Below are 26,568 nucleotides of genomic sequence, written 5' to 3' on the forward strand. Positions count from 1 at the left end.
TAGACTATGCGTGACCTAGGGGTGCTTATATAACTCAATGTGGGTGTCTGGGTGTAAATACGTGTTTATGATTTTTATAATATATACGTCTGTGGGTTGCATCTAACTCCTGTGTGTGTAACAATGTTTTTCTCTCTGCTGAGGCTTACTTCTCCAGCCTATTGTTGGAGACAACAGATATAAGTTGCGATGGGAGAGGAGCGTCGGATTTGGTGTGTATCCCCCATTTCCAATTATAGATGGGTCATTACAGACAGCGGAGTCCTGAGAAGCCAGACATCTGCTCCTCACATGAATGCACTCACCTCCTAGAGACCAGGCTGCCATCATGCTCTGGAAGCTCGTGGAGAATGTCAAGTACGAAGATATCTATGAGGTGAGCCGACACCCCCAGATGCATCTTAGAGCTTTGCAGATAGAGAATTTGAGCTTCTGGACACCCCAACTGATACATATTTTTCAGCTATTTAGTCGTAGATTTCCGGCCGGTTTTCTCAGCTTTCTCTAACTTTTAGAAAAGCTGGCTGGGGCGGGGAGGAGACTTCCCTATTCGAAAAAAGGGACTTTAAGGTTGAAATCTGGCTACTTTAAGTTAGGAGATTTCTCTTTTCTTTTATTTTTTTTCCCTTTTATTTTTCTTTCCTTCTTCCTCGCGCCCCCCCCCACCCCCCTTAGGCTTTGATGGGGAACGTGGTGCTACTGACTGTGGGCAGAGAAAATTGAGACTGATCAAGGCAGAGGCTCTCCTGGGTTTGAGTGTGCGAGAGAATTAGATGTTCAAGCCTCATTCGTAACCGACTCGGGCTTTTAATTTTTATTTTCAATAATTTTTCTGAAGTCGGTAACAAACGGATCCAAGTAGAAGACGGAAAATTAGAAGGAGGGAGGTAGCTAGGCAGATAGACGGGTGTCGGTAGAGCAGAAGCTAAGGAACCCTGGCAGACCTTTTCTTTCTTTTTTTAAAAATCTTTTTCCTTGTGTTTGGCTTTTTTGAGGGTCGGTGCGTCGGGCACCCGGTTTGGGGGGTATTTTTGACGCAGGGCTCTGCCCTCGCTGAGCGAGCACGGCTCTGCAGCGCTGGGGTCGGCGCAGCTCCTCCCGGGCTGGAGGGGTTGCCCGGAGCGCGGCGGGGCCGGGGCCGCGCTCGCCGCTGCGCCCCTCGTCTCCGGCGGCGCCGACCGACGCGGCGGCGGGGCGGCTCCGGGGCGCGCGGGCGGGCGGGCGCGCGGCGCGGCGGCCCAGGCCCGCGAACTCGGCTCCGAGCGGCGCCGGGGGGAGAGAGGGCAGCGCCGACGCGAGGAGACGTCGAGGGAGGGAGGACGGCGAGCCGCGCCCGAGGAAAGGCGCGGCGGAGCCAGGGAAGCGGGAAGCCGGCGAGCCGGCCGCGGAGACCCGACCGCGGAAAAGTTGGAGAGAGCGGGGAGGACGGGAAGCCCAGTCCGGGGCGACCCGCGCCGGGTAGCGCTGGCTCGGCCGCGCCCTAAAGGTGGCGGTGGGACGCACAGGGGTGCCCCGGCCGGCGCGGGAGGAAAACGCGGCCCCTCCGCTGCGGGGAGACTCGGGGAAGCCGGGCCGGGAGCCGCCTGGCGGATGCCGGGAACGCGCGGCGCGCGGAAGCGGCGGGGAAGCGCCGACCGACGCCGCGGGCCCAGGCTCACCCCGCGGCCGCGGCGCCGAGGCCCCGCCGCCAGCCCAGGGCCCCCGCTCCGGCTGCGGCCGGCCCGGAACCCTAATTGTGTGGAGTGGGGGTGGGGGTGGGGTGTAAGGGAGAGACAGAGACACAGACAGAGACACAAAAAGAGACAGAGGAGATGCGTCCCTCTGAGGAACGATGATGAGGGTTTTCCTTTCCTCTTTGTGACCGTGTCTGGACTGTAACGAGGAGCCGCGCCTCCGCCTGGTGGGGCCTGTTTCGGGTTCGGCCTCCTTTGCTTTCTTTAGCAGGCGGGATAATGGTAAAGCCGAAGGCGCTAGAACTGTCCTAAAGAATGTGAGCGCCCGGAGTGGGCATGACACAGGCGGAGACGCGCGATGGTGTGTGTGAACCGCTCGGAATATACATAGAGGGATTGCAGTGGGTTCCCAAAAGTAAGCAGGATAAAACTTGTTCTTTGCTTATGAAAAGTAAACTGGCTACACGGGATAGGAGGGAGGGAGAGCAGAAAGAACAGAGGGAGAGAGGAAGAGGGAGGGGTGGAGTGGAAGCGGGGTAGAGACAGGAGACCAAAATGGGAGGGAGGGAGGGAGGGGGGGATCACAGAGAGAAGAGAGGGGGAATGAGAGAGAGGAGAGAGAATACCGTAGGTATCCCTATCTGCCTACATTTTCTGCTCAAAACTATAGGAGAACCCGCAGCCCTGTGGAAGGAACCTTTGTAAGTTGGGAGGAAGGTTGAACTTTAACAGAAATGGCAGTCAGGCCAGTTGAACGGGTTCCTGAAACATCCCGAAAGGTTTTCTGTTGCCCCTGGCTTTGCCTGGAAAGGATACGTTTAGTGTACTTGAAGATTGATTGCATATATTTTAAATTGAGGTAAAAATCACAGACTGAACAGTAAAAAGGGACCGGCTACACAAGGGATGGAAAGCCCCCATCTCGCCCCTGTCCTTTAATAAATCAGCATAATCTCCAATATTCGGGGCAAATCTGCAAACGTCACTTGTAAACAACCAGGCCCACCGGTTTACTTTCCTCTCCCCTCCAAATGATGAGGCAACGCCTTTCTATTTTGTTTTTTTAATCTGCACACAAAGCACCTAGGGCGATCAGTTCTTCCCATTAGGAAAGTCCCTCTCCAGGAACAAGGACACCTACATTCTGTACAAGCCCCCAGCGATGCTGTCCCTCACTGCCTTGTCCAAAGGAGCAGGGGCTGCTTTACGCGTGTCCCCGGCTCAGTTAATTGAAGTTCTGCCTCTTTCCTGCTAAACTTTTTCCCCAGTCTGCCTTTGCCAGCCCCCTCGTCTGATTACATCTAGTAATTCTCCACTGAATGAACGTCATTTACAATAGTAGGGAGCTCTGCGCTCGCTGCTGCTTCACGCTCCATTTGTCCTCCATTCTCCCTTTAAAGTACTCGTGTAATATTAATAGTCATGAATATCAATTATTATGAGGCGGTGTAGGCAAGCGGAGGGAGGAAGGGGCGCCGGAGCAGTCTGAGCCCAGTTTCGGGTGGAAGAGGACTGTATCTGGAGCCCCGAAGAGCGGCAGAAGAAAAGAGGCCAAAAAAGACAGCGAGACACCCGATGGACAGCTCTGTCTGTGTGTGACAGACATCGCCAATCTTGTTTGGGGGTGGGGGGGATTTTTTTTTTTTTTGATGGCTTGTCCTGGAAACCCCTCAAGCTCGGCTCCTGTGTCCAGCTCGTTTCTCTGCTGGACTCCTTGATTTTTTTTTTTTAATCACTGTTTGATTTTGAGCAGTAACCAGGCTTTTTTTTCCAGATGTTAGTCCACACCTATTCATCCATGGTGAGTTTGGATTCACGTTGTACCAGAATTGCATGCTCCCCCCCTCTCGCTGTCTCTCTGTCTCTCCGTCTCTGTGCGTGCGTCTCACTCTCTCTGTCTCTGTCTTCCTTTGAGCGCCTTTGGCTTGGTAATTTAGCACCATAATTGGACGAGGCTGCAGCTGCTTCTCTCTGCATTGTGTGTTCTCCGTCTGAGCTCCATGAGTCAGCTGGGGAGGGGGGAGGCCGCAGAGAAAAACTTTTTATTTGCCACTGCAGTTTGGAAATTTAGGTGACTATTTCTCCAAAAAGAACCATGGGGACTTTACCAAGGCATTTCCAGAGAGGAAGGGGAGAAACTTAAACACCCCTCTCTTGCGCACACACACACACACACACACACACCTCCCCCTTCTTCTTCCACTCAGTTTGCCACTCCAGACAGAACCAACAGTGAGTTGTCTGGGCTTTTTCTTGTTTTTCCCTCCCCAGGTCCTTCATTTTCACAGCCTGGAGTGTAATAGCATGAGATACAGAAAAGCAACCATAGAAATAACTCCTTCGAACCACAACTCAACTTAATGGAACGTGGGTTCAGGATGAGATTTCAGATGAGATCCATTTCAATCAAAGGCTACTTAAAGGATTTAATTCCTCTTGGGGAGGGGAGGGGTGACTGGGAACTCAGAGCAGGCAGGTTTCTCAGAGCCCCTGGAATGATCAGGTCGTGTGGGGAGCTCTTGGTCAGCTGGCTGGGTTGCCAGTGAAGGCAGAAGTTGCTTTGGAACAGGGGCAGCAGCAGAGCAAATAGTATGAAGTTTTATTTGTTATGCTTTGCACCTCTGGGAGAGTTAGAAAAGATAGTTCAAAACACCCAGAAGAGGAGGCACTGTATGGGAGGCTCCTATATTTTAAATTAAGGAATGTAGAAATTTCCCCCCTACATTCAGTTACTTGACCCTTTCCCTTTTGCCTGCTTTGCACTCCCAACAGAAGGCTCAGATGTTGGTTAAGTGAGTGGTGAGTCTCCCCCATCTTCCCCCTCAAAGCCTCGCGTTTGGAATTGCTGAAATCATGTGCCCTCTGAGTCAACCTGGGAGTATAAGTTTCAGACTCTTGCTTCCCCTGTCCTGGGAAGAACGTACAGAAGCGGGGCTTCTCCATTAGTCGCTTGTGTTCTCTCTCTCTCTCTCTCTCTCTCCCCCCCCCCTTCTCTCCGCTCCCAGGACCGTCACGATGGCGTCCCGAGCCACAGCTCCAGGCTCTCCCAGCTGGGCTCGGTGTCCCAAGGACCTTACTCCAGCGCGCCGCCGCTGTCCCACACCCCGTCGTCAGACTTCCAGCCGCCCTACTTCCCGCCTCCGTACCAGCCGCTCCCCTACCACCAGAGCCAAGACCCCTACTCCCACGTCAACGACCCCTACTCCCTGAACCCGCTGCACCAGCCCCAGCAGCATCCCTGGGGGCAACGGCAGCGGCAAGAAGTGGGTTCGGAAGCCGGCTCGCTCCTGCCCCAGCCTCGGGCCGCCTTGCCCCAGCTCTCGGGCCTCGACCCCCGGAGGGACTACCACTCGGTCCGCCGGCCGGACGTGCTGCTGCATTCGGCGCACCACGGCCTGGACGCGGGCATGGGTGACAGCCTCTCGCTGCACGGCCTCGGCCATCCCGGAATGGAGGACGTCCAGGTAACCACAAACAAACAAATGAGAAGGACAATAAATAAATAGTGAGTGCCCCGGGAGATGGGAGGGGTGGGGGAGGGGAACTCTGTCCTTGGGGGGTGGGGGAGATCGTTTCCATCTTTGAAACCGGACCAGCTGGACACGACTTCTGTAACTGTTTATGTGTTATACATGTAGTGGCGGTTTCTGGAGGTCCAGTTATGAGAGCTGGAACCACGAGAAATGAAATCATGAAGGAGAAAAATATGCATGCATGTGCTGATAGTTTAGGATCATCACAGTCAAGACTAGGTGGTGTTTTTTTTTTTTTGTCTTGTCTTAGCTACTTCCGTTTTCTCTTGTACTTTGTGCTTGCAGGCTGGGTACCCTCCCCAACCCAGCCCCCCATGCCTGTCCCCTAGTGGGCCTGGTGCCCTGACGAGGCAGGTGAAAGATTGGGCCGCTTAGACTCTGGGGCTTCAGCATAGAGGTGCAAGATCCTCCTGGAATCCAGAGGTTCCTGCTGGGTGTTAATCATGACAATGCACATGGGAAGAAAAACATGTACTATGATTGTCCAAACCAGGTCCTACTTTGAATGTCCCATAAACTGCTGAGTCCTTTTTCAACATAAATGAGTTCCAAAGTCATCTCTGGAGAAATGGAATAATTGGGGGGGGAGGAAAGGGGGGAGGCCCAGAAAGCCATAATTCTGCTTGGAAGTCCAAGAAGACACGTACCATTCTGGAGAATTGCTTTCACCTTTTGGTCCATCAAAAGACTGTGGAGCAATATTCTCCACATCCCTCCTCAGTTCTCCCCTCCATTAATACCCTCCTCTCCCCAAAGCCACTATCCCAGTTAAAGAGGCATCACGTGTTTGTTTCTTAAAACAAAAGGCTCAAAACACTCCCCCCACCCACTCCCTAACCCATCTGCAACCTACACAATGGAGCCTGATTTGGTTGAGAATACTTGGTTAAACTAAACAAAGAAACATCAAAGAAATGATTTCTAAAAACTGTCTGGGTGATTCTGAGCAGGTCTCCTTGTGCTCCCTAATTTAAATAGTCTGCAGAAAAGATAAATACGGTTGAAAGGTATTTGACACTTCGGTCTTGTTGGCACAGTTGTATATATTATGCATCATTTTAGACGTACCTCTAAAGCAAAGAAAACGAAATAAGAAAGAGAAAAGAATATCAAGTCCTTCTGTTTTACCTTACTGGGGAGAAAATATATATTTCGAACAGTTAAAATGTGATGACAGCATCAAATGCTGCCTGTGTGTAGTCTATGACGGTTTATTGTTTTAGAGGAAATTCAGTCATTTATTATTTTCCAAAATAATGGAATCACATGATTTGTGGCTGGATTTACCCATAGTAACAAGAATGATAGTTTTGTTGGTTTAATCAAGCTTGATTATCCCTGTTTGGAGATATTACTCATTTCAGAATACCATACAAGAAAGAAATACTTAATAGCTTTTTAAAAAATGTATTGGGGTAATATGTGTGTGTGGGGGGGGCAAGTTTTTAAATTAACCTTTCTGAGTACAGCTCAGAGTGCTAGATAATGAAAGTGGATCAACTCCTCACCACTGCTGTTGGCAATGCTAACACACTGGCCGTGTCACCACCACCCTGCGGGCCAGTGACCCAGCCAATCGAACCCAGGAATTCTCTCAAAAGAGGGAATAGATTTCTTTGGTCTCAGTTTAGTTTGGTTTTTGTTGTTGTTGTTGTTGTTGTTGTTGTTGTTGTTGTTGTTTTTAAGATAGAATTGTGAGGGGGTTTGAGTGTTTGGCCAAATGCAAAGGATAAGAGAACAAGCCCAGGTCAGTGTGTATTGGGGAGGACACCCGTGTCAAAGCGGGTCGCGCGGCAGGCTGAGTTGTTGCCTCGAAACAGTGACAGGGGAGGTGTAGAGCGCCCAGAGGAGAGAAGGTGCAGGCCCCGGCCCACGCATGCTCTCCGCCCATACCACCTCTACCCTGTTCCTCCCCCAGAAGCTTCCAAACCAGTCATCTGGCCAAGTGGGGTGGCTCTCGGGACTTTGTCTGGAAGACCTTGAGTGCAAGGGGTCACGGGGGATGCATCCCGCCCTTGTCCCAGGCTGCAGGGAGGATCTCTGCCCCCGCGGCGATGACAGGCCTTCTGAGGCCGGGAAGTGCTAGACACGAGCGGGGCAGGTGACAGAGCAGGGGAGAGATGTACCTAGGACCTGACCCCCAATGCAGGGTCCTCGCCTCAGCTGCTCCATCTCGGAGGATCTGCTCCGAGTTGGGGGGATGGGGGGAGGTGAGGTTTCCGGAGCCTGTGGGTATTTCACCGTTTCCTGCAGCTGCGGATTGGGTTAGCTGCGCCTGACAGGTCTTTAAAAAGGGACCAGAGGGTGCCTTGGCCTGGACCTCGGTCACTTGTACGAACTGGAGGACCTAGTGTGTGCTCCGGTCCCTCTCTCCGCCCCCCTCCCAGCTGCGGACCTGACAGATCCCCAGGGCGCCGCTGGGCCTGAGGGCCTCACAGTGAGGGGTACTCACCTGGCCGAGGGTTGGTACGTGGGTATGTTGTGTGACCCTGACACACACGCGGAGGGCCACCGCCCCGACCGACCGTGAGAGAAGGAGGGAAGCTAATTAACCAAATGCTTCTAATATTTTTTTAAATGAAACTATAAAACCCTGTCAATTTCTATTTCAATTTACTCACAGGGGCTATTAAACTAGCAAATCGCTGTTTGGGCTCTGGGTATGCTACATTTCACCCATTTGCGTGTATGTGTGTTGGGGGGTGTGCACTGTTAGCAACTCAGGGGGAAAAACGGCATCGGAGAGGAAGATGGAGTGAGATGACACCTACTTTGGAGTTCAGTTGTCGCGAACACCTCTTCTCTTCTTCCAGTCTTCGCTCTCTAACCTCGCGTCACCTCTACTACCCCTGAGTGTAAGCATAGAAGGATGTTGTCAAACCCCACCACACACGCGCGCGTGCGCGCGCGCACACACACACACTCAAAAACACACCCTAGTGTCTTAAAGCAACCCCTGGTATCACTTTTAACTAAAGAAGTCTAGTAATTACGAGTCTGAGTTGTTTTTCTGCGCTTCCGCATGCAGTCCTAATTAAATCTTTACGATCCTCCCTGTGACGATTAAGCGCCAGCATGCTGCGTGAATATCCTGTACAAAAACCCAGCAGGCGGCCGTAATTAGATAGAAAATCAGACAAGAGCCTTCTCATTAACTACCACAACTACCCGACGTCGCTGATGAGGCGTATATACATATTTACGTATCGGCGGCGTGAGGGTGAGGTGTGGGGGCGCCCCGGGTCCCGGCCCCGGAGATTCGGGCCTGCCCGCCCACAGCCGCCGGAGACTGTTTTGTCTTGAGTGGACACCTCGCACTGTAGACACGTGAGCATAGCAAGACGTGAATCGTGTGTGTGTGTGTGTGTGTGTGTGTGTGTGTGTGTGTAAGCGCGCGCGCGCCCGGGTGTGCGAGGTGGGGGACTCCTGAGGAGTTTCTAACAAGTTCTGTGAAGTATTTGTTAAAGAAATGCTTTACTGTTTCTTAATGTGGACGTGGCATGTTGCAACATGGAAAAACGGTTCTTAACGGAGAATAACAATTTTCCTCACCTTACCGACAACTGAAGAGTGACTATTAAAAATGTAAAGAAACAAATTAACATGCTCCCCTTCCCCCGCCCCTCGTGATTAGATCATCTCGTGTCTAATGTGCTGCTTGTTTGGGGTAGACAGTCTCTTCCTTGTGATGAACACACACCCTGTCTGGGGATGCGGTGTGAGTGGGTGGGAGGTTCTGGGAAAACACAACCTCACTCTCAATCTCTTTGCTTTTTACTTCTCTGTAGAGTAGGGGGCAGATTGGTCCAAACGTAGGTTTCTAAGAATCAAGGAAAGCAGCAGTACATTTCAGAAAGACCTAGCATTTATTTTTCATTTGGGTAGGGGGCATGGTGGGGAGAGGAAGGGATACAGTGCTTTTGGATACCCTGGGACACACAGCCAGAACTCTGTGTTTGTGCATCCTGACAGTAAGAACTCATTCCAACAGCCACTTCCCCTCAGAAGGGCTGCCAACACCCAGGGTAGAAACTTTCCTTCTTTAGGATAAGACTGTGGCACATGAGGTGAATGCTCTATGCCAGTAGCCAGGTGCTGACTGGGAGGATCTGGGTCTCTCTATCTGTGTGTCTGTAGTTACTGTCGCCCTAACAGGTGTGCTTCTTGCTGGGAAGTAGCAGCAGCAGGATTGGGAGGGGGAGCAACTTGTGCAGGATCCTCTGAGGGATTATCAGGCAGCAAGAAATTCATAGCACACAAGGACGTGTACAGACTGAAGTGGGCGTGCGCTCCTGCCAGCTTGCAAACGTGTTCCTATGTGTTGCTGTTTGCATTCCATTCCAAACTGCTCAGACTTTAATTAAAATCCCATAATGTAAACTATTATGTATTTGTAAAATGACTCTAGGGTTAAGATGTGCTGGGATAGAATTGAAAACAGGAATTATCCGTACTAATATTGGTGAAAATCTTTCAGCTGTTGCCAAATTTTCACAATTCATAAGAGCAAGTAATATGAAAGTTTATAGGTCTGTGTAACATCTATGCTTGATATGATAACTAAACCAATACTGCATCCCAGATGTCTCTCCCAGTTTCCTTTTTCCTCTTCTTCCACTGGAAGAATTTATAATTTGGGTGACTTTCATTTCTATGTTGATTTGGAGGTAATAATGGTAATAATAAAACCTCCCTTTGTGAATTAATATAAATGGAAATAACAGAAACTCCAGTTTGGAATGACATGATTTATGTGTGCAATTCTTTAATATCCAGTCAATTTGAATAGTGATGTTTTTATATTCACAGTCAGTTGAAGATGCCAATAACAGCGGCATGAATCTATTGGACCAGTCTGTCATAAAAAAAGGTATGGATTATTCCTCCTAAAAGTAAGCAAAGTTTTCCTGTGCAGTCATGTCTTTATGAGTTTTCACTTTGGGGGAATTACTTATTTTATAAGACAGAAGTGTTTGTTCACGATCTCAAGACAAGGGCTCTTGGTGTAAAAGGCATTTGGGAAGAAGGAAATGGGGAGGGGGCAGAAACCCAGATGAGACGGACAGGGGGACAGAGTCTACTGCCATTTTCTTATGGTACATTTGGTAGCAATCCTAGATACCTCTTAAGTAATTGAACTACCATCGTGTATGGTACTAATTAGGAAACACTGCTTTCAAAAATGTGCTATAATTATTTCATTTATAACTGGAGTTTGCTGAGCTAAACCCTAACCTAAGTCCTTGAGACAGTCCCTCTTCTTTTTTATATTTTTGTGTGTGTGTGGTAATTCTGTTCCCAGTTCTCTGTGTTTTTTGAGTTCTTTATTTAAAAAAAATCATGCCAAATGTGTTGCTAAATATGCACATCCTGAGAAGTTGAGACAGCCTATGCACATTTCTAAATCTTCCTACATATGCGTTCATGATTTAGTGTGACTGTGGAATCACCCCATACTGTTAAAGGGCATGTGATATTAACAAATGTTTGCAGTCTCTTGTACAGCTGTAAGCAAAATAATTAACTAATTAAACTAATTAAATGTAATTACAATAACTCATTTCGGGCGTATTGCAGCTGCTTAATTTTTCCCCCTCTCTTCTGACAGTCACTGAGAGACTGCCTGGCGATTAGTGTGGCTGCCGAAAGCCCCGAATGTCACTCACATGCCACCAATTTAGGAGCTTGAATGTGTAAACAGTGCAATCTTTAATTATCGCTAGAACTGGTATTTGGAGATACAATTTTAACTACTGTAACCCTTTCTTATTGATCCTGGAGAAGGCCCGTCCTTATATTTGATGTCAACAATTCCTAGCTTCCGTCATTTATGATTAATTTGAGCCACATGACAGTCACAAAAGCAATTAAAGAAAAGGTGCTTTGGAAAGGAATGCAAAGTCAAGCCTGGTACAGTAGAAGGGTTGTGAAGTAAGGATTCCAAACAGGGTGGGGTATTCTAAATTATCTTCCTTTACAAAGACAGGAAAAGTGGCTTTGAGACATGGAGGATGGGGGTAGGGGGACTGTACTTGGAATAATGCCATTTGGCTTCGGAATGTAATATCCTGAAGAAGAATAGTGAGATTTGGGGCAAAACTATTTATTTTAAGTGTTGCTTCAAACATCTCTCCCTCTCTTCTTTAGGTAGTATCATTTCACTTTTTAATGCCAGCTTTTAGGTTTGGTGGGACACCCAGGCTTGGTTCTTAGATTTGCAACTGTGCTGACAGTTCACTTTCACCATTTCCTCTAGGGTCTTTTCTTTTGGTTAATTACTAGTTGATGGGGGCAAGGAGGGGTGTGGAGGTACTTCTCCATTGGCTTTTCTGCTTCTTTTTTGTTTTAGCTCCCCCTCCCTCTTCACTGAAGGCTAGAACCCCTTATCTAGGGTTGTGTATCCTAGAAACAACATTTGGGGTGTCTGTGGGTCATGGCCAAGAGATGACCAATCAGAAATGTTATTAATAGGCAGGCCAATAAAAATATTTGGAACTTAGCTTAACAAAACAGAGCTGAAATTATTCTTACATGTAGGATGCTTTGGTTTCAGGGTTTGTGTATGTTTGTCAGCAAAATTAGAATATTTATGTATAAGGGTACCTCTAGTAATAAGGAGAATATTGACTAAAGTGGCTGGATCTGTTTTGAAAACATGCAATACTTTTTATGGCCTCTAAAACCTTTTTTTTTTTTTTTAATGTACAGCTTAAAACATCTAAGTGGCACCCCAGTCACTTTACTGATGTAGGGGGCATGGTATGAATATGAAATGTTAGGTCAACTCCTTTATTTAATATTTCAGAATTTCCTTTATTACCTTTATATACCTTTATTATCTTATGAAGAAAAGATCCAAATGTCATATATTTACCTTTAGAGAGTCGTGGGCAAAATAGGAATAAGTGGTTCATTTACTTTTCTAGATAACTGTGAACCACTTAAAATAAGGGTATGGATTTACTTTCTTCTTCCTGGCCCTCTGGTTTCTCATCTTTGTCCCCTCCCCAACCTTATGGGGGGTATCTTCCAGAGATTAATTTCATAAAAGAGGAGGTGAGGCAGGTTTTTTTGGAACTAAGTTTTCTAAATCTCAACGATGGGCAAGGGACTCGGTTGCTTAATTTATTTTCTAATGGGTTTTTAGAGAGATTTTTAATTTTAATTTTTTGTAGAGGGATTTTTAAAAGTCTACCTCATTATTAAAAGTGCAGCCACTGGCCCAGGTTCTGATGTCTCTGCTATTATGTACACCAAAGCCAGAAGACCTAGGCATAAAAGATAAAGGTCTCTATGTCTCTCACACTCTCTAAGTATGGGAAGACTCCCTCCTAAAAATTTAACCAATTTTTCACCCGTGTTGATATCACCCCATAGATTATAGGCTAGCTCTCTTGTTATGTTTGCTATCTGGGCTTAGCTGACATTTCTGAAGTAATTTAGTTAAGAGGAAATGAGTTGTTCCCAGTAGAGAGAGCAAACGAGTGGAGTGAAGGTAGCCAGCGTGATAAATGGCTCTTTCATTTGAAGATCTCCAGAGCTCGTTTACGGCTAATTTTCTGTATTGGCCCCCTTTGAGCTATTAATGCAATCGGCAGGGACCGTGGCCCCTCTCCTCTTAGCTGCCCCATTAGAGCTCCCATTAAGCTGCGAGTCTCAACTCCGTGGCAGGAGTGGAGGGAGTAATGAAAGGTGCTTTTTAAACTCTCCTAATCTAAACCGGCAGAGGGTGGTTAATACGATTTGAAGGGGGCTGGTCAATGAGCAATCAATAAAGTAATAATGAGAAGGATTCGGTACATTAACAGTCTAAAAATCCAACGAGACATTAAAAAATCATTCTTAACTCTCAGTTCCATTAAGATTAGGAATCTGGGCCGGGGAGGGGCTGCGTTGGTGCCCAGCTAATATAAATGATCCCTGCCACCATCCTATAGCCTAAATCAAAACAGGCTCACCTAGGCTTTAAGAAAAAGTTTTTGGTGTATTCAGAGGCCAATATGCGATCAGTATGACACCTTAGAGAGCAGAAAATATGCTGGGATTTCTTGGAAAGGCTACTGTGGCTGGAGTCCAAGGTTCAAATGTGACTGTGGGGCATTTTCATTGGTCTTGGGGATATCCTGTTTGGTTAGTTTCAGTTCAACCTCAGTTCTTTCCCACTTTCCCCCCATTAGTTCTGGCCCCCTCCCCATATAAACACTTTGATTAGTGTGGATTTTCTTTGGGGGGGAGGTAGGAAGAAATTGCCAATTTCAATTACAATGTTGGGATTCTTCTTTTGGACCTAGAAGGTAAAAAACACCGAGAGTTATGTCAGAGCCCCTGAAAAGGTTTGAGTTTCCCCTCAAAGGAAGAGGTTCACATTTCCAGAGCTGACTTGGATCCCAATAGGTATTTATTCAACTTGAGACTCTGAGATACATTCCAGCCACCCAGGGAGTAATCAGAGTTCACAGAATTTCAAAGTTGGAAAGCTCAGACACTCTTCTCCAACTCCCACACCCATCCCCAGTAGGGGGGGGAAAAACTGAGACAGAGAGAAGATAAATGACTTTCTCAAGGTCCCACACACCAAGTAACTGATGAGACCCATTCGGTTTATAGCCTCTTAGATTTTGCCCCTACAGGATGCTAATGCTGGATGTGTGTAGTTCTTTATATTCCAACGTTCTTTGTGAGAATCCTTTTTCTTTCCAAGATTTCAGAGCTCACATTTATAGATGTGCTATATATCCATGTGAAAAAATATTAGCCCTCAGGTAGATGAGATACAATGCAAGTATGAAGAAAGGGTTGCTCTGCTGTTTAGAAGTACTTATTTCAAGTAGTGTTCAACCTCTTGGTGGCTTCCTGGTGTAGCTTACATATTTACATCTGAGTACCTTTCTGAGGGACTTACCCTTGAATCCATTAGATGGGTTCTTTTCTTCCTTTATTCCCCACTAGTAGATCAGACCCACAAAGGTGTGTTTGCAGTCAAACACAAAGATATCAAAGCTACGGTTTCATACTTAAGTTTAAAGAATACAGATTAAGAGCTAGTCTATTAACACTTTGGTTCTTTCTGGTCCACTAATGAATAATATTTTCTCTAATCAGTTGTCCTTCCTTTCTCTTAAATAAAACTCCAGTCACTCTAATGAAATATTGATCGTTTTAAAACCTTTTTTCTTCTCCTTAATATAATGCAAAGAAAAAAGGAGGAGAGCAAGTTTTGTGGATGTTACATCCAGAAGTTGGCCATGGTATGCAACTGAGAACTGAATAGGAAAAAAAAAAATCCAACCAGTTTTAATGTATGCACAGAAAATTGTAAACATGTAAAGAACTGAAAGCTTCACGCTGAGTTTTGCTATGCTCCATTTCCTTACCATTTCCTGCTGTCGCTTTAAACCTATCTTAGTCATCTCTGGGTTGCATGAGTAGGAACAGTGTGCTCATAATTACTAACAAATCAACCGGGCCCTGTTGCTCTCTCGGTTTATTGATAAGCTGGTGGAAAGCAGAAGGGAAAAGACAAAGAGAATAAAATATGGGGTTAATCAGCTGAGCTAAGCAGGTGTGAAAGTGGAGGGGAAGGTAGATAATAGTGCTAGAGATTCAAAAAAAGTTAGGACAAGAAATGTGTAGGATCTAGTCTAAGATACCAAGATTAAGGGCAGAGGGGAGAGGGTTAGAACCTGAAGGTGAGAGAGTAGAGGGTAGGAACATGATTTTTACTTAAATTAGAAAATGGAAGGGCACCTGGGTAGTTCAGTCAGTTAAATGTCTGACTTCAGCTCAGGTCATGGTCTCACGGTTCCTGAGTTCAAGCCCCTTGTCGGGCTCTGTGCTGACAGCTCAGAGTCTGGAGCCTGCTTCGGATTCTGCGTCTCCCTCTCTCTCTGCCCCTCTCCTACCCATACTCTGTCTGTTTCTCTCTCAAAAATAAACATAAAAAATAAATTAGAAAATGGAAATAAAACCTGAAGCATGGATGCTCAAATAGTTTGCATCTTTTGGGGGCAGGGGAAACAACAAGAAAAGAGGACAATTGTATGCTGACTGAAGGTGACTGCGTTGGTGATATTTAGGTGATAGTGCATTTGCGGAAAGGTACAGCCCATGGAACAGAAGGGAACACTATACATTCTCCAAAGGAAATAGCTCTTGTCAGGTAAATCAGGCAATTAACAATAGTGAAATTAGAGGGCAGGTTATAAAGTGTCTCTAAAGGCCTGGCTTTTCAAGAGATTTGGCATCTGGGACTCTGAGAAGCAGGTAAAATTGCAATCCTAGGGGGATATTTGGTTGTTGAGTCTGGGAAATAGGAAATGAACTTACTATTTCCAGCTTAGTGAGGTTTTTTTTTTCCGTTAAAATATTCTATAGTGAGGGGTTTTTTTGTTCTTTTTTTTTTGCTGTTAAAATATTCTTTCCAAATAGTACTTAAATATTAAAATATTGCTGGGTGTCAAAGATGAGATTTTTTTTACAACTTATTTCTATAGTTCATACCATGTTAAAACTACAAAATTACATCTATATTTTGGGGAAAGGTTTCTTCAAGGTTATTTGAAGCTAATTCCCATGGTCATAAATTATTTGTTTATAGCTCCTGAATACAAATCTGAAATATGAAAATCAAGAGTGCTGTGAAGAATAAGACAGATGAAATTAGATGTGGATGTTGTGTGAGAGAATTAAATGACAGGGTATTCCCACCAAAATCAGTCTTTTAAATGACTTTAACTCCGTGTTTTACTCAAATTAATACTCACCCACCCTGTTACTTTTCATTGGTTCACTCTCAAAAGGAAATTTGAGGATGTGATGAGGGGAATCAGAAAGAAGAAAACATGTGCTGTAGGTCCCCACCACCACCAGCACAGTGCAGAAGATCCACTCTGTTACCTAACATCGCTCACCTGTTCTGAGACAGGGCCTTGAACTCCGTAGATCCAGAAATACTAAAACGTCTAAGGAGTGGCAAAAGGAAATGCTCCAGGACCTCTAGCCATTCTTCTAGGAAAATCCTTTTCCACACGGTGTTTGTACAGGGCCAAACCGCAATTCCTAATAAACAAGAGATTTTTGGGACTAACTTGGCTTTCAGGAGTCTCCAAACAATCATGGAAGTCTGAATGCTGGAATCTGCAGTAGAGAGTATAAGCTGTTACAAAAATACTCACTGTTGGTTAGTTAAGTCTATACAAGGGAAGCTATGCAACTTGTTTGACATGTAGAATTCTAGGCTCTAGATTGTGGAAAGAGCATATCTTCCCCTACCAGGAATGAGACAAGGTCTTTATTAAAGAGAAGGAATGGGAGCCTTCTTTTTCATGCCAGATGCATGTTTCAATAAATCCTCTGAATTGGTGATCAACAAATATTGTTTGAAGATTTGGGGGCTTCATATCCCATCGGAAGAAGCTAAGGTGTAAGGCAAGCCAGGGAAAGTCGCCTGCCCTGGGTCTTCTAGAGCCTGCAGAAAGAAAATGAGCTTCAGCAGTGTCGAAGTCCAAGGGAGCAAGACTGCCAGGGAATCGAGAGGTTGACCATTCATTGTTCCTCATTCCCAGCCTTCTGATTCTACTGAGCCCCTCCCTTCCTGAGGTGCAGATGACACTGAAACACAATTAAACAGAAATACAGGCTGGAGAGACTGAATGCGCCTGGGTAGCAGTGGCAACCAGCTGTCAGCTCTTATTAACTTCTGCATAAAACATACCTTGAGTGCGGTTTGTTATCAATTACTTGCCGAAATGAAACAACTGGGGCAAGGCAAGACCTCCGCTCACATGAATTAGAGTGATTGGTTGATTGATCAGGGCACCTGTTGTAAATCATAACTGCTCCAAACAATCACCAGCCGGTGCTTTAGTTAATTTGTAAACAAAATTCATGTCACTGTGGAATTGCTTTCAGTGGAGAGGAGCATTTGGGTTCATTTCTAAATGAATGTGTTGCTATGATGTAGGAAAGAATGAGATCCACTTTAGAGAAATGAGCAGCTCTTTGGAGCCCAAGCTTAACGGTATTACTTGGCTGCTCTTGAGCAGTGTCTGGAAGAGCCCACTCCCCAATGCTCTCCAGTCATGATCATAGATTTGAGTCCAATAGGGAAGGACGGAAGGGTTCTCATACAGAACATTGGTATTACCGTTTTATATCATTGATAATATAATCACTTTCAGGCTTCAGCACCAAATATGATTATTATCCTCAGGAGATGGACGGAGACTCTAAGATTCAGAGAGGTTCACTGAGATACCTAAGGTCACAACCTAGCACATGATAGAATAGGATTTGCCGGGTTTCACAGCATAATCCAAACTCTGAGCTGCCTGTTTTCTTAATCTTGTATAGTGAGCGGGACTGTGGCAAGGGACACTCATAGCTACACACATGGGGTAAGTTTCCAGAGGAGTGATGGCTTTTCCATTTGTTTGTACACAGTGCTCTGAACGCACCGCAGCCCCGCTGGAACAAACACTTCCTCCTCCAGCTTTCCACTTGGCGCCTGTCCTGTGGCCTCGCCCCCGCGCACGCACCGACACATTCTATCAGCCGGTCACCAGGATCGAAACCCGGTCACCTTTATGGCATTTTTTTCTCTCTCTCTAGTTCCGGTTCCTCCCAAATCTGTGACTTCTCTGATGATGAATAAAGATGGCTTCCTGGGAGGCATGTCCGTCAACACCGGCGAGGTATTTTGCTCGGTCCCGGGCCGTTTGTCTCTGCTCAGTTCAACTTCAAAGTACAAAGTAACTGTGGGGGAAGTTCAGAGACGGCTTTCGCCCCCCGAATGCCTCAATGCGTCTCTCCTCGGCGGCGTCCTCAGAAGGTAAAACCCTCAAACCGGTTATTAGGGGGTGAAGCAAGAGGGCTCTCCGGGAAAGCAACCTATAGCGTGACGCAGTTGCCTAGCAACCGGGCGTCCAGAGCACTCCCCCCCGCCCCCCACGTCCCCCGCTTTGCGCGTGCGGGGAGCGGCGGTCGCCACGTGCTGGGGCCGCGCGCGCAAACGCCGCGGCACTGGGACCCGCGCGCCGCCTCGCCCTCCTGCTGCTGCCGGTGGCGGGAGCCTCCCTCTTTCCCTGCCCGCAGCCTGACGCGGGGCTCCTGCCAGTCCCTGGGACACTTCGAGGGCGTTCTGTAGCCTGAGCGAAACTCAGAACCGACACACACTTCTCTAAAACAGACGTTTCATGGAATAACCCACTTTGTACCAGTAACGTGCTGTGATAATTCTGTTTTATTTTAAAGTATGTTTGGCCGCCGACTGAATTGGTCGCTAGCCACCAAAGCACTGTTCCCTACAGCTTGAAAAATTCTGCGCTAGACGTGTGACCGCTTGTCTTCAGTAGGAACACCACCCATAACAACAATGGGATATTAACAGTTACTCCGTCGGGGGGCGTTCACATGGTTCTCAATACTGGAGGAAGACATTTCATGGACTCGTGAAAAATGGGAGAAGAGGTGGCTTTTATTTTAAGATTTTAAAGCCTCTCCCCAGATTCCCTGCCAGTGCCTGGACAAAAGACACTTTGGTACTGCCTCTGATAGGAAGATGATGCTGTAGGAGATGAACTTTTCAAGCTGGCCTATTTGGGGAGTTAAAAGTCCCCTTCTTTCCTAAAAGTGGCTGTGTGTACTGTACTACAGGAGAGGTCAGAGTAACTGGGTTTTTTTCTTGTTATTTCTGCCAAGACTTTAGCACACACAGAGAGAGTTTAGGAGGGAAGTAAGGAGGTGACTCATGGATTTTTCTCACTTTGAATCCTTTTGCTGTGCTCTCCAAGTGAGTCCTTTGAGCCCCGGAGTGTGGAAGTTTCTTTCATTCACCCCCTGGGCATTGAGTGTGTGTGTATAAAACTTGCTATGAGATTAAGTGAGATAATCAATATACAGTGCTTATCGCATAACTAAACTCCCTAAAGTGTTAGTTTAACTGCTATTGCGATTGCCATCATCATGTTGGTTTCATGTTTCAGTCTTTCTTCCCCTTTTAACCCAACTCCATCTTATAGCAATTCTTGACCCCTTCCTTCCTCGAAAAGCCCACCTGTTTCAGCTAGTGCCTTTTCTCTGAACCACCCAGTTCTTTCCTTCTTTTCGGCAAGGTTGTGCCTGCCCAGTTTCTGCTCACCAAACTGACTCCAGTACAAGGAAAGAGCTTGTGTGTTTGCATGTGCAACTTCTACCTTTTCTGGACCCACAACCTACACTCTAATGATTCCCATCTGGTATCATTTTTTTTCCTCACGAGATTAAAAAAAAAAGACTCAATTTTTTTATGCTCTGTATTGCAGAAATTAAGCAAACCTCAGCAAACTATCAGCAAATAACCACAAGGAAAAGGGGAAAATGTGCTAACCTCAAGTTAAAACCTCTTCAAGCTCCACTGGGCTTTAGATTGCTAAGTCTAAACTTTGTTTCAGGAACACTCTGAGGTTAATCAGAATGTTAATTCTTGCAATTTCAGAGCCAAATCGAAAAATGGGGGGAGATCTTTGCGAGAAAGGCTAGAAAAAATCGGTTTGAATTTACCCGCGGGCAGGCGCAAAGCAGCAAATGTCACGTTACTCACCTCCCTGGTGGAAGGTAAGCAAGATGTGTGGCCATTTCACGAAGTGGCTGAGTTTAACTGTTGGCTGAAGGCTGACATTTTACACGTTTCATGATTAACTGGAAATCACTGCAATTGTTGTGCCCTTATGAGTCGAATGTCAAGAGCCTGCCTGAGAGAAGTTCAAAGGTCCTTTTACTTAGAGGGAGCTGGCAATTGTAGAGAGGCCAAAGGACATGTGTGAGACTCCCTAAGCTCTGAAGAGTGCTTAGGTCCAGACTCTAAGGCAGTGCAGGGGTCACTTCTGCCACAATATGCAGGAGACAGTGTGTGAAACTCCCTCTGTATGAATTCTTGCAAGAGTAACTCTGGAAGCTGCAATCCATTTTATATCCCTCTCCTTCCCAGATTCTACCTCTGAATCCTCAGTAGTAGAAAGCACATTGTCAATTTATGAAACTGTTATTGCACTCATGACCCCTAATAGTTATTTTAAAACTCATGCCACTCCCAGGGTCCTATCTCCTGCTGATTACCTGGGACTTATTATTATTATTATTATTATTATTGAAATATGGCTTAATAAGGCAATGAAGCCTAGGAGAAAACTGAGTGCAGTGTGGTGCTGAGGAAACATGGAGGAAGTCACGTGTGATCTTCTGTGTAGATGCATCAATTGTGAATTAAAGGGCTATAATTATGACAAGCACATTCTAATTGGCTCATCATTTTGGGGTTGGGGGTGATATTTATGGTATGTAATAAACAGGAACTTCTACACAGTTGAGAACAAGAGAATCTGCAGTTAATTTGTGGGATGGGGAAGGAATAGGAAATACAGCCAGATGGTCCTAATGAAGGAAGTTATAGAATTTTCTCTAGAGTCTAACATGTTGGTCTTGGTTTTTTCTTCTATTTTTATGGATGTGATATTATGACACTCCTGTGGGGAATTGGTTTTTGGAGGAGATCTTAGAATATGTAAGCAGCAACCATAAAGTCATCACATTTACAGGCATTGCACTTTGCCATCTTTAAGGCAGAGTCGCCTGGCCCAAACTTACCCTCTGGGGCAGCAGTCACCAAATTTCCAGATCACACTTATTAGCAGTTGATTCTCAGCCTGGGAGTTTACCTTTTGCCCTTCAGGGATCTGTTAGTATCACAATCCTCATTTTAAAAAGCAGTCAAGGTTATCTCTGCCTAAGACATGAATTTGGGTGGAGAAGGAAGGAAACTGGGAACCTACTGAAGTTACAATATTTACCTGGTAGTTTTCAGTTTTATGGATCTGGATTGTTGTAAGCGCCATGCCTGAAGTCTTTTGTTGTTACTATGATAATGATTAAAAGTAAGTCATGTTCCTTAAAAATCACATAGCTATGAGATAATTCACCATATCTCTTTGTTGTGTTCGGAATCTTCCTCTGAACACCTAACGCTGTGCGTGAAGGGCTAATAGTACTTTATTTGAAAGGTCTTCCACATAAGCTGAGGACTCAGGTGTCCAGGTTTTCTATAGTTGCTGTGTCATCTTAGTGCAGTAGAAAGTCTTAAGTAGGAGGATGATGACAGGAACCTCTGAGGAGAGACCTGAAACCTATCAAGGAACTGACGAAGAATACATATTTCAATTACGGGACAGAAACAGTCATTCCTTATATGTTTTACATATATTCTTTAATATACATGGACATATTCACACATGGAATTGTTTGTATACATTTGTTTTTTTAAAAATATTTTTATTTATTTCTAGGAGAGAGAGAGAGAGACAGCGTGAGCAGGGGAGGGTCAGAGAGAGAGAGGGAGTCACAGACTGAAACAGGCTCCAGGCTCCGAGCTGGCAGTCAGCACAGAGCCTGACGTGGGGCTCGAACCCACGAACCGCGAGATCATGACCTAAGCGAAAGTCGGACGCTTAACCGACTAAGCCACCCAGGTGCCCCTATACATTTGTTATTAATAAGATATTTTTACCTAACGCAGTGATAGGAAATACAAAAGATAACACAAAAGATAAGAATACTTTTAAATTTTATTTAAAGCAGGTATAACAGGTGCTTTATAAAAAAGGGGGTGGGGTGGGGAATCTGGCTTGAAGGTCTAGCCAGCTGTCTAGGTGCAATTGTAACGTGGCTCCTGAATGTATCTGCCCTAAGAGAAAGCATGTAGGAGACCCAGGCTATTCAGGGGATGTCTAGCTAGAACTTGGCTAAAAGGATCATCAGAGAGAGGATGGAAAGAGCAGCAGGAGCAGAGTTTATTCCATCAACTTTATGGCTTGAGAATCCTTTTTATCTGGCCATCAGTCTCACCTTTGCACTTGGCCCCAACAGCTGGCCTCTTCTGTAAATAACAACAGTTGACCAGGGACAGTCTTCTGTCCTGAGATGATTAGGGACTAGGTGCTGATTATTACCTCTGCTGCTGCCTTTTCAGGAGAAGCTGTTCACTTAGCTCGGGATTTTGGGTATATTTGCGAAACAGAGTTTCCTGCTAAAGCTGTTTCTGAGTATTTGAACCGGCAGCACACAGACCCCAGTGACCTGCACTCCCGAAAGAATATGCTGCTGGCTACCAAGTGAGTATCCCAAACCCTAAACCCTCCTCTCTGACTCCCACGCTGCTGCAGCCCTCGCTTGGGAGGAGTTGCTGCAGACCTCATTTGTGGGGCTGGGAAGCAGCTCAGTGGTCCAAGCAGCTTTTGCAGCCTGTGGGTTGCTGGCTAGGAAGCCCTCCCAGCTCCACCCTTCTCTCTCTCCCCCCCACCCCCAAGTTGATTATGGGCTGTGGGTTTGTCTTGGTCTCCTCTATTTCCAAGTTTCTGGGGAGAATGGCTTTATTGATATGAATGCAGGCTTTTTACAGCTCTTATCCCCAACCCTGGGGATCCCAGGCAGACCTTTTCTGGGTCTTCCCTGGATCCACATCTTCCCTGGATCCCTAGGTGCACATTTCTTCCTGGTTTCACATCTCCCTGTCATAAGCACACTCAGGGTGTCTATATGTCACCCACGTGTACCCATCTCCACTCGCAGCTCTAATTATTCTCTTTCCAGTGTTGCTGTTTGGCATCTTCCACAGACGTAAAATTTACTACAACTCCAGAGGGGAAAATAGTAAATCTCGGGCTAAATTTAGGTCTAGAGCTCATTTGAACTTTTACAGTAGGTTTTCTATTTATTTGATTTACTCCTGTCTTTGGCTTCGGTGTCATATTGTTGGTGTTTTATGGCCGGCTCAGGCCTGCAGTGGGCGGCGCTGCGCACGCCCGCACGTTTCTCTCGAAGGCTCGGCCCAAACAGCGGCGCTCATTTATTTAGTGCTGCAGGACGCGGTTTGTTCCGTTGACAGCGTAATTTAAAGAAATATATGGAAGGCTGAAAAATCATTTGCTCAAATTTGTCCAGATGTTTTTGAGACGTGATTGGAATTTGATTGCCCCTTTCCGCAGGGTCAAAAAATATTAATGTCCCAGAACTTTAATTGCTTACAGACCCTGCTTTGGGCTTTGAAGATTTAGAATGTTTGACTCTAAGCATTTGTTCCCCCCAGTTCAGAATTTCTTTTTTGGCACTTTGGTAATGAGTACAAACTTAAGGAAAGACTTTAACCATCTCTTCCAACGATCAAAACTTGGCTCTTGTCCTGTTTTTGAAAGGTTTTCTTCTGATGTACCAACTAGCAGTATAATAGATCTATTGCCTTCCTACTCCTTGCTCTGCTGGCTGGCGGTGGGGGACCTGTTGGTGCTTTATAAAAGAGTACTTTGGGGGGAAATAAAACTAAAGTGTAGAAATTAGGTAATAGGATTCCAGCCACCTCTATCATTTCCCTAAGGAATCCTTGTAACTTCCTCCACCCAATCTCCCCTTGAAGCCCTGTGGCTTCACTTAGGACACTATTTTGTAACCTGGGGTGAGTATCAATATCATCTGGGGAGCTTTTCAAAGGTATTTAATTGTAGACCTAGCCCCAGGCCCCATTTTGGAATCAAGAGCGTAGAGGCATGGATACATACATCTGAGCCCCACAGGTGATTTCTGAGGTGCCTAAGAACCTATTTCTTCCTGGTTGTGAGGATGTATGTGTGCATTTTGAGTGGAGAAACCAGCAGGGAGAGGGTAGGGAGATGCCCATTAGTATTGTCTGACCACCAGCTTTAAAACCAAAATCTTTTCACCTGCAGCAGGTGGGGGTGGGGGAGGTAGTCTCTGTCATGTTTAGCCATTACTCTTCCTGGGAGTAATCCCCCTGGCAAAGGATGCCCCACGGTCACTCATATGGGCCTCTGGGTTGTTTACCTGTTGGTCAGACCACACGTTGCCAAGCGTCAGGCCACCCTGGAGGTGGGGCCGGGGCTGGTACTGGACTTGTGTAGTTTTTCTTTTCTCACCAACCCATGGACCGGTGGAAGCAGGTTGACAGGAGAAGTTTGTCAGTCTGTGAAAGGCTGTGGCCTTCGGGATGCCATTCCTCTGACTGATAGCAGAGCCAAGCCATTGGACCTTCTGGGCTAAAACCATCCTCTATTAACCCTCTTGTCCACCTCTGATATTAAAAATTTCTCAAATAAGCTCAATTCGTAGGCACACAGGATTTCTAAGGGAGAGAGATTCCACTAAATTGTAGTTGCCCTGAGGAAATGAAAACCTTCAACAAATAAAAACTTACCCTCCCCGGTGTCTTACCCATCTACCTGTAGGTTTTATTTAAACAATGTAGGAATCCTTTTATATTGACAACAGTCCTGTTGTACAAAGATTTTCAGTAGCCTGCACTTAAAAGAAAGGGGAAAGGGGGGGAAAATACCTTCCTTCCCAAATGCTGCATTTGGGATTCTTGCTTTGAATGGAATCAGCATTCTGTCCTGGAATAAACAGTTGTTTGCCCTGGGCCACTCAAGGCTCCAGCAATCTGCTTCTGTGCCGGGGATGGGCTTGTGTCTTAGGGGCCTAAATGTTTCAGGGCTTTTTGAGCCTGATCACCAAGAGGTTAGAGAGGCAGAGGAGAGAAAGGGGAAAGGGCTTAAAAACAAAACAAAACAAAACAAAACTCTGCCAGGTAAGAGCCAAAAATTGCTGAATATTAAAGATCAAACGCTAAAGCCTAGCGAATATCCCAAGCAGAGTTTATGCGATTCTGGAATGAAGAGGGGAAAGACTGGATGTGGGGAGAAAGGCAAGGCTTTGGGCTGGAAGGAGCCCCTAACTCCCCCTCTCCCCCTTCCTTCTAGTCCCAGCTGCTCTAGAAGGAGAGCGCTGGGAAGGGAAACAGAGCGGAATCGTCCGCATTAGCCTCGCTCTCCGGCTCTATGGTGACCGGGCGCCCCTGGGCTTGTGCGCGCCACTCCTTTCTAATGCCAATGACAACGACACCGAGGGTGATTTTTTATTCCTCTCCCACCTCTTTGCAGGCAACTTTGTAAAGAATTTACGGATCTGCTGGCGCAGGACCGGACGCCAATCGGGAACAGCAGACCTAGCCCCATCCTGGAGCCGGGGATCCAGAGCTGCCTCACGCACTTCAGCCTCATCACGCACGGCTTCGGCGCCCCGGCCATTTGCGCCGCACTCACGGCCCTGCAGAACTATCTCACCGAGGCGCTCAAAGGCATGGACAAGATGTTCTTGAACAACACCACCACTAACAGGCACACGTCTGGGGAAGGCCCAGGTAGTAAAACTGGCGACAAGGAGGAGAAACACAGGAAATGAAAATTAAAAAAAAAAAAAAAAAAGAAAAAGAAAAATGTTTTAAATACAAAAGGAAAACAAAAAAAATTTAATTTTAGCTTTAAAATGTTGGATTGGCTTTGGAAGAATTATATTAGGTAGAATACACATACAATCAAATTTAAAAAAAAAGAGCTAAATAACTTTAAAAAAACAGAGGCTTACAACGGAGCAACAATATCGGTTCTCAGTGTCTATTTCAAGATACACTTGGAGACAAACGTCCGGATTTTCCACTTCGGTTCTTTCGAGCTTAGTAATACTGATAATAAAAGAAAACCATGATTTTCCCCCTTTGGAAAAACAAACATAAGACTAAACGTGAGAAAACGCTAACTTATTGGAAGAAAATCGGAGAAACATTGTTGGTGTCAGTGCTTTGAGAGTTGGTTGACTGAGACGCACGAACTTTTTAATTTTTAATATTTTTTTAGGAAATCCTCTCGCAGTGCCCGCCCTTCCACCTCACCTCACCCTTCTCCCAACCACCCTTTTCTACGTTGCCCTCCCTCCCTCAAGCTGTCACGGGAATTTTCCAGGATGAAAATGGGTGTGGTTAGCACCTTTGCGTTTGTTTCAGTCTCCCTCGGTTACCGCCCCCCCCCCCGCCCCCGCCCCCGCCCCCGCCCGGCCCTGCGCCTTCCCTGCGTTCTTAACTCACCGGCGCCCTGCTCCGGGGGCGGGCCGTTGGCACCCTTCAGGGAGGGCGAGGGCGGGCGGGCGGACGGGGCGGGAGGCCCGCGGTGGTGCGGGGCGGTGGCTGCCGCTAGTGCCAGCCGGCTGAGCAGAGGCTCGTGCGGCTGAGGAAAATCCGGATCAATAACTTGATTAAGACTCATCATCAGTTCCTTTCAGAAATGTTACTAATTTCCCAGCCTTGCCGGCATCTGCATACAGAGAATCTTGCATTTGTTATATTTGTGTCATCTACCAATTTTAAGAACAATAGTAAAAAAAAAACACAATATGAATACGTTGATTAGTATGTAATTCCTTCGGAGGGGTATGTACCATTTCATTCTCTTCTGTTTTCCAAAGCTTTGCCCGCATGGTTTATGAGCTTCTTC

The 26,568-nt window shown here is 46.3% G+C and overlaps 1 protein-coding gene across 2 annotated transcripts; it reads left to right on the forward strand.

Moving 5' to 3' along the window:
* Window positions 1-295: 295 nt before the first annotated feature.
* Window positions 296-25,483, forward strand: TFAP2B (transcription factor AP-2 beta). 2 transcript variants are annotated; one of them, XM_039222488.1, is made up of 7 exons: window positions 296-376; window positions 4,679-5,137; window positions 10,016-10,076; window positions 17,816-18,035; window positions 19,680-19,798; window positions 22,206-22,347; window positions 25,183-25,483. In XM_039222488.1, exons 1-7 carry the CDS (start codon window positions 296-298, stop codon window positions 25,481-25,483), a joined length of 1,383 nt encoding a protein of 460 aa, XP_039078419.1. The 2 variants fall into 2 exon arrangements, with proteins under 2 accessions (XP_039078419.1, XP_039078420.1); XM_039222489.1 differs by lacking the exon at window positions 296-376 and adding an exon at window positions 3,448-3,474.
* The last annotated feature ends 1,085 nt before the right edge of the window (window positions 25,484-26,568 follow it).

The sequence above is a fragment of the Hyaena hyaena genome, unplaced genomic scaffold (assembly GCF_003009895.1).
Source record: "Hyaena hyaena isolate Hyena2069 unplaced genomic scaffold, ASM300989v1 scaffold_1138, whole genome shotgun sequence".
Lineage (NCBI taxonomy): Eukaryota > Metazoa > Chordata > Mammalia > Carnivora > Hyaenidae > Hyaena > Hyaena hyaena.

Excerpts from the sequence above, each read along its gene's own strand:
- TFAP2B (XM_039222488.1), top strand. The coding sequence starts at position 296 with ATGCACTCACCTCCTAGAGACCAGGCTGCCATCATGCTCTGGAAGCTC. Across the intron at positions 5,138-10,015 it reads CCGGAATGGAGGACGTCCAG|TCAGTTGAAGATGCCAATAA; the intron begins GTAACCACAAAC and ends TTATATTCACAG. Across the intron at positions 19,799-22,205 it reads ACTCACCTCCCTGGTGGAAG|GAGAAGCTGTTCACTTAGCT; the intron begins GTAAGCAAGATG and ends CTGCCTTTTCAG.